Here is a 14,633-nt window from a genome sequence, read left to right as displayed (position 1 = left end):
CACACTACTGAGAACGTTACATCACATTCAAGCTAATACAGGAGTACAAATATCATCAGCACTTCTATCCCATAATAATAATAATAATAATAAATAATAATAATACCACCCCTTCAAGAGACACTGCCGAAGATTAACCACAACAATGACATGTGAACCTTGAGTGTATGATGCCCCTTTTCCACCAAAGCAGTTCCAGGGCTGGTTCGGGGCCAGTGCTTAGTTTGGAACCGGGTTTTCTGTTTCCACTGACAAAGAACTGGCTCTGGGGCCAGAAAAAACGGTTTCAGGCTAGCACCAACTCTCTGCTGGGCCAGAGGAAAGAACCGCTTACGTCAGCGGGGGGGCGGAGTTGTTAAGACCAACAACAATAACAAGACCGTGAAAGATCGCCATTTTTAAGCGACGAGAAGCAGCAGCTGTACAAATGCGAAGTCATCCATTATTATTATTGTTGTTGCTGCTGCTGCTTCTTCCGTGTTGTTTTTGCTTCGATATTCGCGCCAAGGTTTATGCAAACGTAGCGACGTTACGGACGTATACAGTGACGTAATGACTTATACAATGACGTAACTGACGTATACAGCGACGTAACTGACGTGGCTTCGCTTAGCACCGCGAGCTATGGAAAAGCAAACTGGTTCTCGGCTGGCTCCCAAGTTGAACGAGTTGTGAACCAGTACCAGCACTGGCCCCGAACCAGCCCTGGAACTGATTTGGTGGAAAAGGGGTAAGAGACTGCAGAGTGGGGGTGGGGGGTTGCTGGTAGTTGGGAAGGCAGTGAGCTTACAAGAGCTCAGGTACCAAACAAAACCAGTTGCAGAGCAAACACTCTGAAATGTCACAAGGACAAAGTTAAATCATGCAAAATACTAACAGAGACTTAGGATTCGACATTCTATAACTGAAAGAGTATTTAAAAAAAATTTTTTTAAAAAGGTGGGGAATCCAGCACCCTAAAATAAACGGTTCCCAGTATACATATACTGTATGTAGGCCATATTATTCTTTTTACACCAGCATGTAGCCATCAGTAATCATGATGGGTATATGTCAGGCTCAATTCCCACCTCTTCAGACCAGCTGAGACTTCAAAAGAGGGGTAAAGGAGAAACAAAGCAGACAGTGTGACTTGAGTGAAAATGAAAGCAAAACGTTAATTTAAAACTTCGACAGCTACAAGAACACAGTGTCTTGGATTAATTCTTTCCTGCTTAATTTCATGTTGTGCATGACAGATTCTAACACTGGGTTATAATATTAACGTGAAGTTAATGGACTTCAGATCAGGTTTGGACTCAACCACAAATCCAGCATAAAGTCCCAACATAGACCAGCCCCCGTAAACTCTCAAACAGTGGTCAAACCCCTATAGACACATAAAACAGCCAGAATCATGCCAAGGAGGGGATGTTGAAGATGAAAGGTTTAGGGGGAATGGATCCGAATGAGTGAAGCCACTGCGCTCTGAACGTTTTAGGCTCCTCACACTCTCTTCCTGGCCACGTCAGCATCCTGGCACTCCACGGCTGAAAGGGCGATCAGCATCTGTGCTGCATAGTACGTAGCCATGATGATGGCACGCGAGTGTGGCACAGGGAAGCAGAACTTGTTGACGGCAATGGTGAGGTCCGACACCATGAAGAGAACAGCTCCCAAGCAAGCCGACAGCTTGGTCCATGTCCACAGGTCGTTGGCCAGCTGCACGCCAGCAATGGCCCTCCAGCCCATAAAGCCTATCAGAGCGATGTAGACGGCCACCAGGTAGGTGAAGGTGCCAGACAGATAAGGATAGAGGAGGGTATAGCAAAGACCTGAGATAGTGGCGATAACCAGGCCTGCTCGTAGGTTGAGCGGTTTCATCCCAAAAGCAGAGGAGTACAAGATGTGCGTAATGGCAAACATCAGCAGCCCTGTTACACACAATGGTTAAAGGAGTCATGGAATAAATAAATAAATAAATAAATAAAAATTTTGCATTTTAAATAGAATTCCTAGCGTATTTGAAGAAACCCGAAAGAACATCAATTTAATTCAGGTTTCTGTCAACTACACCAAGTACTACTTCTAGCGGTCTTAACATTATACTAAAAAGAGATCAAATGAAATGTTGAATTCACCATGACTGAAGTAGCCCTGCTCCTGCCAAATCAGAAAGGCATCTCCTAGAGCTGAGAAAATGAGTCCTGCGAGGATCTTTCGAGCACTTGAGTGGGCTCCTAAAAAGCTGATGCCATGGGCCAGCAGGAAGACCCAGAGACAGAAAATGGGTAAACATTTAATAAGGGCACTGAACCAAGATGGGGTGGAGGTGGGCAGCCACAGCACAAAATAGACGCAGGTGGCTTTGAAGAATGGCACCAGCTTTGGTCCTTCACTTTTCACCTGCACAAAACAGAACATGTCAGGATTATGGAAGGACACAAAAAATGTGTGTGCAAGTAAGCTATGCAAATGTATATCAAAAGGCTGAGCTATTCTTTTTATACAAGATTACTACTAGAGTTTCAGGTTTTTACATGGGTGTAAACAGGGTGCGATTTGTCAAAAAACCAGAAGGGGGGGGGGATGGTTTTTTTTAAATCATGAAAGGTCACAAAATTAAGGTAACAATAGGCTAACAGCTCAATAACATCCGATGATATCAAATGAATAACACTAAATGAAAACGAACACTAAACCAGAGATAGTAAATTCATCTTCCTATCTCTCTGACTAAATACACGAACACAACAAAGTTCGCATTGCTTGTCGCGTTGCCGTGATGTTTCTCTCCCTCCGGATTAAATGGACAGTGACTCGAAAATCACTAAAATACATGAATACTAAATGAACAGTTTGCTCTGATGGCGCAGTTCACATTGTGCGCAGCTTTCCGATTTAAACTGTTTTTTTCTCATCCTTATACTTCCTGTTTCATGGACTGTAACGGATTTGCTTATTTAGTAATTTTAATACAGAATTTACTTTGAAATTCTAATCAGACACTCTAACGCCCCCCCCCCCCCCCCCCAAAAAAAAAATGGCCGTGAAAAAGGCGGCATCCGCCAAAAGGCGCGCTGTTTGCATCCCTGCAGATACATTGATACATTGTAGATAATAACAATATCTTTGCGTTCTATGAGAACGCAAAGATATTGTTATTATCTACAATGTATCTATTTGCTGGGGACGTTCGTGAACATCAAAGCTGCCACTTCGGGTCATTTTGAAAAGTGAGTGCAATGTAGACCATAGAAAACTGTCACAACATGCCTGTCATGTCAACTTTTTTTTTTGGTTTGTTTGTTTTATTGACGGGGTTGTCTCCGAGGATTTTTTTTCAGCAGAGATAAAAACCGGGGGGGGATGATCCCCCCCCCCCAGCAAATCGCACCCAGGGTGTAAACAAGAATTTTGAATCTTCTCGGGGAAAACTATAGGAGTAATGGAATTAAGAATAGTAAAGTAAATTTCTCACACACACACACACACACACACACACACACACACACACACACACACACACACACACACACAATCAGACCCATAGAAAAAAAAATTAAACCAAAGGTTATTGTTTTTGGGAGGGAGCAAACTATAAAGTCCACAGTGTTCTAGCTCACTTTAGCAGGGAACAGATAGAGGAGGTGGTGTGTCAAAACAACATAATCTCAATAAATAAATAAAAATCTGCAGACATTTCACCTTGTGCCCCAAACCCCAAAAACAAGTATATAAGCCAAAGAGGCAGGATGGAGCAACCTGCAACCCTCTGGGGCCAAATTCCAACGCAAGCTCATTCCAGAACCTTGACTTGTTGCAATATGCCTACTATAAACTGATTCATAATTATCGCCTTAAAAAAAAAAAAAAAAAAAAAAAAAGGCAGAACCAATAGCGGAACTAAACTTTCGCTAGTTCATTTCTACTCGGCCTGCTTACGATGACGCACCGCGCCCGAGACGAAGTGATAAAAGTTTCGACAACCAAGCAGATCACTGTGCTGGCAGACGGCAGAGGAAAGACCATCAGTGCAATCCACTCTGAAGATGCAACTGGTATGAATCGCATAATGGACAGACAATGATCTGTTTTTTTAATGAGCATTTATATTCACATTTATATAATTTAACAAAAGTTTAATTTATGCATCTAATCTGAATTCTGTTCTGAAAAGTCTGTTTAATTGATTAAAAATTACTATCCAAGTTGAATGCATGTGAAATAATATTATGAAGTCTGAATATTATGAAATAATATTATTGAAGCAATCCAAACAGAAGTAAACAGATTCTGGAGGAAATGGAGTCAGCTAGCTGGACCTAATCTCTTTATAAGGAGTAAATGGCACACAAAACAGCGAAATGTAGCTGTTGGAGATGTTGTGCGGGTGGCAGACCAAAATGCCTTAAGAGGTCAGCATAGACTTGCCCGAGTTGTTGGAGTCAACATAGACAAGAAAGACATTGTGAGAGATGTGGAAGTGAGGACTTTCCCAAGCTACCCTGTCTCATCAATACAACCTGTTCAAAAAGGAGGTCCCAAACAAAAATCCCTGCCACAATCCTACATAGAGATGTTAGACACCTGGTTGTTTTGCTGCCTGTGGAGGAGCAAGTCAACAGTAAAACAGCTAGAAATCAAGCAGAACAATCAGAGGCAAATCCAACTCTGCCTAACCAGCCATGAACAGAAGACTGAGGTGACCTCTTTGGGTTAACAACCAAGAGCTCAAGTGGGAGGTGTTGCGTCAAAGCAAGAATAAAATGAGACTCCCCCCAAAAAAACAAAAAACAAAAAAAAAACCTGAACCAAAATAGCAGAACTAAAAGTTTCGCTAATTCGTTTCTACTCAGACTGCTTATGACGACGCACCGCGGCCAAGACGAAGTGATAAAAGTTTTGACAACCAAGCAGATCACTCTGCTGGCAGACGGCGGAGGAAAGACCATCAGTGCGATTGACTCAGAAGATGCAACTGGTATGAATCACATATGGACAGACACTTAAAGGTCATAGGCAACGGTTGGAGGTGAAACGTAGAATATCAACTTTGTCGCAAAGAATGACCCAAAAAGCAAATTCAGTCTTCTTAGTGTCTAATTTGCACCCTAAAATTGAAAACAGTTAAAATATACTGTTTTGCTAGCCTGGGCCCGCCCATCCTAAGTGTGACGCAATACAGGGGGCTGTTGCGAACTTAGTCTGGCAAGGCAAGCTATCTCCAGCTCTTCCAAGCTCCCGAAAAATCGGGAGCCAATCAACTTTGAGCATCTCCAACGGCCCTGGGTAGAGGCGTGTTCAAGGCAGTGATGTAGTAGAACTGCGACCGGAAGCCATAGATTGTTTACAGAATCTATGCTGGAAGCGCTTCATTCACTAGAAACATTACGAACATGGAGCAGCGGCAAGCCTTTGACACAGCGGTAGATGCTGTATTGAAAGCATTCAACGGGAAGTTCTCATTGAAAACGGAGCAAAGAGCAGCCCTGGAGGTATTTATTGAAAGGAAGGACGTTTTCGCCTTGCTCCCGACCGGCTTCGGTAAGAGTTTAATCTACCAGTTAGCCCCGCTGGTAGCCAAATCAATGGGGCTCAGCGAGAATCCTATCGTTGTGGTCGTCTCGCCTTTGATCGCGCTATTATCATCCTCTTCCTCTTCAGCTCCTCCTTCTTCTTCCTGTTACTCAAGCAGTTTCCGTCGCGTCACATACGTCAGAGGAAAGTGTGATGTGATTGGTTTAAGCTTCGTCACAGCCTTTTCTGGCTTCGACCAGTAGCAAACAGGCATTTCAGGGAGGTGGGTCAACCACGCACTTTGGGAAACGGTTGGGCTTAATATCTATGCCAGACCAATGCTCGCAGAGCTTTGAAGTTGCATTAGCCAGACTACTGTTTTGCCCAATTTCCAAAGGTTTGTTTACATCTCACTTATGCGCACTTTCACTGCCAGGGTACAGTCGTCGTGACATCATTCAAGCCAAACAGACCGGGAGCAGTTCTGTGTTTACCTGCAAACAGAGCACATGTGTATGGACTTTGGTCGTGAGAGGTTGTGTAAAATGTCTGAAAGCGATAGCGATTTTGAAGTAGGAACTCTCCAAATTGAATATTGAGAGGTGAAACCATATACATATGAACCTATGGCCGTTGCAAAGCAATCGGTGAACGTGGCTCACTGGTTTGACCGTGCGGCCTCGGAATCAGACAGCGACTCGGCCAACTCTGATTGTGGTGACCCCGGACCTCAACAAGACTCGTGCCCAAACGATTTATCCTGGTTGTTATGATAAATTCTTACTTTCATTGTAATACTAAATAAGATCCCTTTTGAAGAATAATTAAACCGCCCTCCCTAGTGGATATAAGTAACGATTACTTGACAGTGCGCTGGTAAGCCACATTAACCTGCCACCTGTGACATTATACTACTTATAAGCCTACTCTGAGCGAGGAAATATCCCTTTGTTTCATTTCCACAATGATGGTACAGGATCCCTCAGGATTCTTGACTTGTCAATTGCAAGTGAAAGTAAAAACATTTACCTCCAATCTTCTCCTTTTTGCTTGAGTGTTGCTGCTCCGTTTCTTCTTTGACTGCTTGATCTTGTTTCACACGCACAAGCCACTCTCTCCACCTCGTCTCCTCTTCCGGGAAATAAATAAATAAACCTCTGGCTTCACGCGCACAATCCACTCTCTCCGCCTTGTCTCCTCTTTCAGAAAAAGCCAACCCTCTCACTCCACCTCTTCTCCCTTTTCGGAAAAAGCCAACCCACTCGGTCTGCCTCTTCTCCTTTTTCAGAAAAAGCCAATCCTCTCGTTCCGCCTCTTCTCTTCTGGAAAAAGCCAATCCACTCTCTCTGCCTCTTCTCCTCTCTCGGAAAAAGGCAAAAACTTCTTCCTGACCCGGTCCCGTTGTTACAGTTCACTGCATAACAATAAGGCATGTGGTTTTTTTTGGAAATTCCCAAACGCACGTCTGCAATCAAGCCGAACGGCAATGAAAATACACGGAAGTGGACTCAACTCAAGCAGTTTGTTTGTCTTAAATGACGTCACGTGCCGAGTAGTCACGAAAATAGCCGAAAGAAATTCGCCACAATCCGCACCAACTTATTTTAATTATTACTTATTAACAATACTTCTTGGGACCAGAAAAAAAATTAGGTTTTTTTAAAAGTTTCAAATGTGCATAAAATTAAAACCATTGCCTATGACCTTTAATTAACGATCTGTTTTTTTAATGAACAATTATATTCACATTTATATAATTTAAACAAAGTTTAATTTATGCATCTAATCTGAATTCCATTCTGAAAAGTCTGTTTAATTTATTAAAAATTACTATCCAAGTTGAATGCATGTGAAATAATATTATGAAGTCTATATTGTGTTTAGGTTATCAACCTATTAAGCTGAAGTGATCAGTCATCTTGTTTCAAAATAAAGAAAGATAAACGAGAACTGAAGGCAAAGAGTTGTTCCTTTGCACCATCATGGGTGGATCAGGCCATTTAAGTTTGGACAGGAACTGATGGTTAAAACAAAACTCAGAAGAACTTGACAATATCTCATAGATAGGCAGTGAGATAATGTGTATTGTTTTTGTTCTCTCAGTATGGCAAAGACAGTTAAGTACTGGAGAGTGCTCAATGTGATGATAACTGATCGCGGATAACAGATACACGTCTGGTGCCTTAATTGGTTTAAATAATTAAAACAGCCATAAATATCAGCGGAAAACAGGCCACGTAATATCCATACACGTACACCATGGAACTGATGCAGTGGAAAGTTACTTCAGTTCCCCTACGGAATAAATGTAAATATTCCAGCTTGGCAGGAGTCTGCAGTTCTATCTTTGTTGCTCATGTGTTTCCCATCTGAAATTGTGATGCTTGCATCATATCAAAATATTCTGTAAATCTGTACATTTCTCTGTGTGAATGTGAATACGGAGCTGCTAACACTGCTTTCTGCGTGAATAAAATTGAAAGTGAAGAATCATGAATGCACCCTAGTACTTGACACGTAATCCAGATCAAACAGCATGAAAGATTAATGCTGGATCAGTGGATTAAGCACAAATTTCCAAGAAGAGAAATCACATTTCTGTCCAGTCTCATTTTGTGTATACTGTATACATTACACACAATTAACATCCTTCAAATGTTGCATCCAATTATTGCATGATCAGGAGAGTGATGGTGAATTGTCCCAAGTGTGCACTGGGATCTGTTTAAGAATTTGGCTGCTTGGCTCTTGAGCCTACTAGAGGAAATGGGAACTGAAGTTACGTTGTTCCACTGGAAAAAGAAAAAAGGCTATTGTTAGCAAGTATATATTTTAATCAGATTGTACCCCCTGTAGCCTGGGAAAGGTCAGAGTAAGCTGAACCAGCCTGAAACAAGACAACAATTCAGCATCTCTCCCAAATGTTATGATGTTTTCCTATACCCAGCATTTTCTTTTATTATACTTTATTCGAAACAAATATTTCTGGACTCAGAGTATGAAACCTCACTTAAAATTCATTGTTTGATATTTAGTCAGAAATATGCTTGAAGAATCAAAGTACTAAAGCCATAAGACAGAATGCCATCTGAAAGCTAAAACAAATGGGTGAATGTTATTATGCAGTTATCCAAATCATACATTTTACTGGTCTTTCGACATCTACATACAAACTAACCTCAGAAAGGGCTTGTAACGAATCATTGGTGTTGGAGCAAGAACAGTAAATGTGCTTAATTTAGGGACTTGAAGTGGGAAGGTCAACTTGTATAATGGGTCTTTTAAAAAAAAAAAAAAGTGAGTACACAAGAAACAGTAGGTTTCCTTCATCAGCTGTTGAAGCAGCTTCTGAGGCTTTAGTCAAAGCAGAACAGCTGAAGCAGAGCTTCTGCCTCAAACATACTAGCTCTCTAGAAACCTTCTGTACTTTTACTACATCACTAGTACTGTATAAATAAAAAAAAGGTACACTTTTTACTCAATGGATTCTTCTTCAGACTGATGCTTGAAAGTTTGTGAAGCCTTTAGAATTTTCTATATTTCTGCATAAATGACCTAAAACATCAGATTTTCACACAAGTCCTAAAAGTAGATAAAGAGAACCCAGTTAAACAAATGAGACAAAAATATTATACTTGATCATTTATATATTGAGGAAAATGATCCAATATTACATATCTGTGAGTGGCAAAAGTTTGTGAACCTCTAGGATTAGCAGTTAATTTGAAGGTGAAATTAGAGTCAGGTGTTTTCAATCAATGGGATGACAATCAGGTGTGAGTGGGCACCCTGTTGCATTTAAAGAACAGGTCTGATCTTCACAACACATGTTTGTGGAAGGGTATCATGGCATGAACAAAGGAGATTTCTGAGGACCTCAGAAAAAGGTGTTGTTGATGCTCATCAGACTGGAAAAGGTTACAAAACCATCTCTAAAGAGTTTGGACTCCACCAATCCACAGTCAGACAGATTGTGTACAAATGGAGGAAATTCAAGACCATTGTTACCCTCACCAGGAGTGAATGACCAACAAAGATCACTCCAAGAGCAAGGTGTGTTGCTTAGAAGTTACCCCAGGGTAACTTCTAAGCAACTGAAGGCCTCTCTCACATTGGCTAATGTTAATGTTCATGAGTCCGCCATCAGGAGAACACTGAACAACAGTGGACAGCATGGCAGGGTTGCAAGGAGAAAGCCACTGCTCTCCAAAAAGAACATTGCTGCTCGTCTGCAGTTTGCTAAAGATCACGTGGACAAGCCAGAAGGCTACTGGAAAATGTTTTGTGGATAGACGAGACCAAAATAGAACTTTTTGGTTTAAATGAGAAGCGTTATGTTTGGAGAAAGGAAAACACTGCATTCCAGCACAAGAACCTTATCCCATCTGTGAAACATGGTGGTGGTAGTATCATGATTTGGGCCCGTTTTGCTGCATCTGGGCCAGGACGGCTTGCCATCATTGATGGAACAATGAATTCTGAATTATACCAGTGAATTCTAAAGGAAAATATCAGGACATCTGTCCATGAACTGAATCTCAAGAGAAGGTGGGTCATGCAGCAAGACAACGAACCTAAGCACACAAGTCGTTCTACCAAAGAATGGTGAGAGAAGAATAATGTTTTGGAATGGCCAAGTCAAAGTCCTGACCTTAATCCTATTGGAATGTTGTGGAAGGACCTGAAACGAGCAGTTTGTGAGGAAACCCACCAACATCCCAGAGTTGAAGCTGTTCTGTACAGGGGAATGGGCTAAAATTCCTCCAAGCCGGTGTGCAGGACTGATCAACAGTTACCGGAAACGTTTAGTTGCAGTTATTGCTGCACAAGGGGGTCACACCAGATACTGAAAGCAAAGGTTCACATACTTTTGCCACTCACAGATATGTAATATTGGCTCATTTTCCTCAATAAATAAATGAACAAGTATAATATTTTTGTCTCATTTGTTTAACTGGGTTCTCTTTATCTACTTTTAGGACTTGTGTGAAAATCCGATGATGTTTTAGGTCATATTTATGCAGAAATATAGACAATTCTAAAGGGTTCACAAATATTCAAGCACCACTGTATACCTATATACAGTATTCCTCAGCTCTATACATCTATATATTCTTCAGATCTATTTAACAGTTATTCCACAAAATCGAGTTGTACATGAGCTGATACCCGGCAAGACGCTTATTGCATTGAGTTGGCTATAAGCCATGTACGATGATATTAAATGGAATAATTATTTTATTCTATCAACATTCACTGGATTTTGAGAGAGAGCATTTTTCTTTCTCAAAAATAATAATTATTGAAAAAAATAATTCTAAAAAAAAAATTCTTACCATCAAATACTTTTAGTCCATATTTTATATATATATAAAACATTTTAATTTTCTTGGGGTTTTGTTTTCGAGTAGAGTTTTTATTTCGTCCTTGGCTGGTTCAGCAACACGCTCCACCATTTTGTTTTTCTCTACTCACAGTATATAAGCTGATAGTTTTGTAGTAGAGTAGCCAATCAGAGCGTTCGATTGCTCATATCCAGTGAATGTAGACAAAATAAATCTGTATATTTTTCATATTTATCTGTATATTATTCAGATCTACAGTATATATATATTCTTCAGATCCATATCCACATATTCCTTGGATTTATATCTATATACCAGTATTCCTCAGCTCTACATGTTTATATATTCCTCAGATTGATATCTGCATGTTCCTCAAACATATCTATATGCTCTTCACATCTACAGTATATCTATATAGTTTTCAGATTTATATACCTCTGTTTGAATCTAACACACACACACACACAATCTAATCTCAGTTCCTAAGTACAATGTGTACTGTGTGCGCATGCGCAGAAGCAAAGAGGAAAAGCACAGGCGAAAGCGGTGTCACGTGACTACTTCCTTTCAACACAATTCCTTTGAAAGCGCAGCCACAATAAGGAAAGCGTGAGAATATTGCTCAGGATACAGAATAATCAAGAACAACGGGGTCATTTAACGGACCGCTGGTTTAGATCCAAAGTTGACGCTAATCTATATTTACATGCTTATGCTGCAATAATGTGTACTAGGCCATAATCTAAAAGGTTTATAAAAAAACAAAACAAAAAAACACCTTATTTATCATTCACATAGATTAAACGAGCGGCAGGAAAAAAAAACAGAGGGGTAAATAATAAACACGGACAGGCTAAGGTCATATGCTTATTGTTTTCCGGATATCCTATTAAATAATTCTTCAATATCACTGTTTACACTTAAACAGAATATATTTAGCAAATTGACTAATGATCAAAGATAAGAAAATAACTGGGCTATTTATCTCTACAGATGAGGAGTCAAAGGGACCAGATAGGATACAGGGATAGGGATGTGTTCTTGTGAAGAAGTATCCAGTTCACACAATGTGATACATCAGTAGAAATTAAACATGCATTATATGTGTACATCATGCTGGAAAGCTTATTTAGCCATTGCTAAACATACAAATATTTATCCACTCACCACAGTAACAGGTGAAACCATGTTTATATTCGGATGAGCTGAAAGGATGTCAAGACACTGAATTGACGAGAACCGCGCCGACAAATGTATTTATATTCCTCTGTGCAGAAAATTGTTTTTGTCTCTTGTTTGGGACAGTTCAGCATCGGGGGAGGAGAGAAATCAGCTGTAGCTGTGGGCGGGGGTAGAAGAGCAAAGCGCTGATAGGTCGGAATGAAAATATCTGTCCAATCAAAACGTGAGAATGTCACTGAACGTACCCGCCCACTTATGGGAGGGATTCTCTGGCTGATTTACAACCCCTTCTTCCCTCTGCACGTATTTATTGCTTTATTTTTAGTTTTTTTTATTGTATTGTCTCAAATAAATGCTCAGTTATGTAATTAAGGAGGCTAAAACCCTGACTAAATCGTACTAGAATTCAGTTTATAACGCTGATTTCCCCCCTACACATTAAACTATGAACTATGCTGTGTCTCTTTAAGTGAGGGTTGATCTGTCCTGTAAAACGTGTATAAGATTTATCTAATGTGCTGTCTTTGGTTTTGTCAGTAGTTGCGCAAATGCTAAAAATGACATTCTAGAGAGGGTTGCCAGGTATGCGTGGTAGGAAAGAAAACAGCAAACAGCCTAATGGTCAATAAAACCCATCATCAAAGCTTTGAAGTCCATCATCATGAGAGGACAAAATGTTTTATAAAATAGTTTAAAGTAATGCCATACAATACATTATGATGAGGCAGTTTTAACAATAGTTTTCTTCACAAAGTGTTCTGTTTCTGTCACAGGTCAGACTGGCAGAAAATAATATTTGAAATGACCAGCCTTGAATAAATCTATATGTTTTTAGAGAACACAACATACAAAACTATACTTCTCATGTGTGGGGCTCCTCCTGTCTCACAGATGTGTGGTAATGCAATAGAGTGAACTTACCTATTTATTGTACTTGTTGTAAGCAGTTTGTGTCAATTAATTCTTCACTGCTTCTTATATTCTTGGGTCAAAATAGCATCAACCTAACCTGTGTAATATAAATATGTAACTGTGAAGGGGTTTGGGCAAATGCACCAATGTGAATTTGTTTTTCATGTTCAATAGAGAGAGGGTGAAAAAGAAAAAAAAGCATATTTCCACTTTGAGTAAATTTGGACCCCATCAGAACACAATAACTAAGCTAAGAATTTGTTCTTAATTCTAAGATTCCTATTCTTGGCTGGCAGGCGTAGAACCCAATGTGATATTCTGCTGTTGCATGCTGAGGTGCTTTTCTGCTCACCACGGTTGTAAAGAGTTGCTATATCTTTCCTAGCAGCTCAAACCAATCTGACCATTTTCATCTGACCTCTCTTATCAACAAGACATTTGTTTCAACCCACCGAACTGTCGTTCACTCAATGTTTTTTTGTTTTTCACACCATTCTGTGTAAACTCTAGAGACTGTTGTGTGTGAAAACCCCGGGAGATCAGCAGTTTCTGAAATACTCAAACCAGTCCATCTGGCACCAACACCCATGCCACAGCGAAAGTCACAGAGATCACAATTTTTTCCCATTCTGATGTTTGAAGTGAACATTAAGTGAAGCTTTTGATTTGCATCTGCATGATTTGTACCTGCATTGTGCTGCTGTCAAGGGATTGGCTGATTAGATAACTGCATAAAACAGCAGGTGTATGGGTGCTCCTAATAAAGTGGCCAGTGAGTGTATGTGTCATCAAAAATAAAAACAAACAAACAACAGCAACAAACAAGTAGACCAATGGGCACGATGGTGGTGCAGCTGTTAGCTCTGTCACCTTACACCAAGAAGATTCTGGGTTCGAATCTGCTGGTTGACCAGAGCACTTCCTGTGTGGAGTTTGTAAGTTCTCCCCATGTCTCATGGGTTTCCTCTGGGTGCTCCAGTTTCCTCCCACAGCCCAGTGACATGCAGATTAGGTCAACTGGCCTGTAGATATGAATGTGAGTGTGAAAGGCTGTTGGTCCCTCTGCAACCTGTCCAGGGTGTACCCTGCCTCTCGCCCAAAGGCAGCTGAGATTGGATTCATCTTACTCATGACCCTTAGTAGGATAAGTGAAAATTGATGGATGAAGTAAGACGAGATAAGATATTCCTTTATTGATCCCCATGAAGGGAAATTCAGGTGTTGCAGCAGCTCAAGTACAGAGTAAAATATAGATAAATGTAGGTTAAGTTAAATAAATAGAATATAATAATTCTAAAAGGATATAATATAGAATATAATAAAATATAACAAAGACAGAGATAAATAAGGACAACTGCTCACAAAAAGACAGCAACAAACAACAGGAATTGGTAATGGGACTACATCCACGAGTGGCGTAGACCCATATAAAGTGATACAGTGAAGTGAGGCAGAGCAATTGATGTGATAATATGATAGCAATATATCAAATCAAATCAAGTTTATTTGTATAGCGCTTTTAACAATAAACATTGTCGCATATATCTCAAAATGTATCGCATATATCTCAAAATATATCTCAAAATGAAATATATTAAAGCCATTATACATGTATTATGGGGCGGCACGGTGGTGTAGTGGTTAGCGCTGTCGCCTCACAGCAAGAAGGTCCGGGTTCGAGCCCCATGGCCGGCG

The 14,633-nt window shown here is 40.3% G+C and overlaps 1 protein-coding gene across 2 annotated transcripts in view; it reads right to left on the bottom strand.

Moving 5' to 3' along the window:
• Nucleotides 1–237: 237 nt before the first annotated feature.
• tmem86a (transmembrane protein 86A) overlaps nt 238–14,633 on the bottom strand; it is a 19,848-nt gene continuing 5,452 nt past the window's right edge. Inside the window, exons 1-3 of one of the 2 annotated variants that reach the window (XM_060915086.1) lie at nt 12,012–12,126; nt 2,121–2,385; nt 238–1,913 (exon numbers count right to left, since the gene is read on the bottom strand). In XM_060915086.1, the coding sequence (XP_060771069.1) occupies nt 1,486–1,913; nt 2,121–2,385; nt 12,012–12,032 (714 nt within the window). In that variant the 5' untranslated portion in view covers nt 12,033–12,126 and the 3' untranslated portion in view covers nt 238–1,485. Of the gene's footprint in view, nt 1,914–2,120; nt 2,386–12,011; nt 12,127–14,633 lie in introns of those variants that run through there. The other variant, XM_060915088.1, reaches the window with a different exon arrangement.

This window comes from Neoarius graeffei, chromosome 2 (assembly GCF_027579695.1).
Source record: "Neoarius graeffei isolate fNeoGra1 chromosome 2, fNeoGra1.pri, whole genome shotgun sequence".
NCBI lineage: Eukaryota > Metazoa > Chordata > Actinopteri > Siluriformes > Ariidae > Neoarius > Neoarius graeffei.
This window is presented reverse-complemented; position numbering and strand designations above follow the sequence as displayed.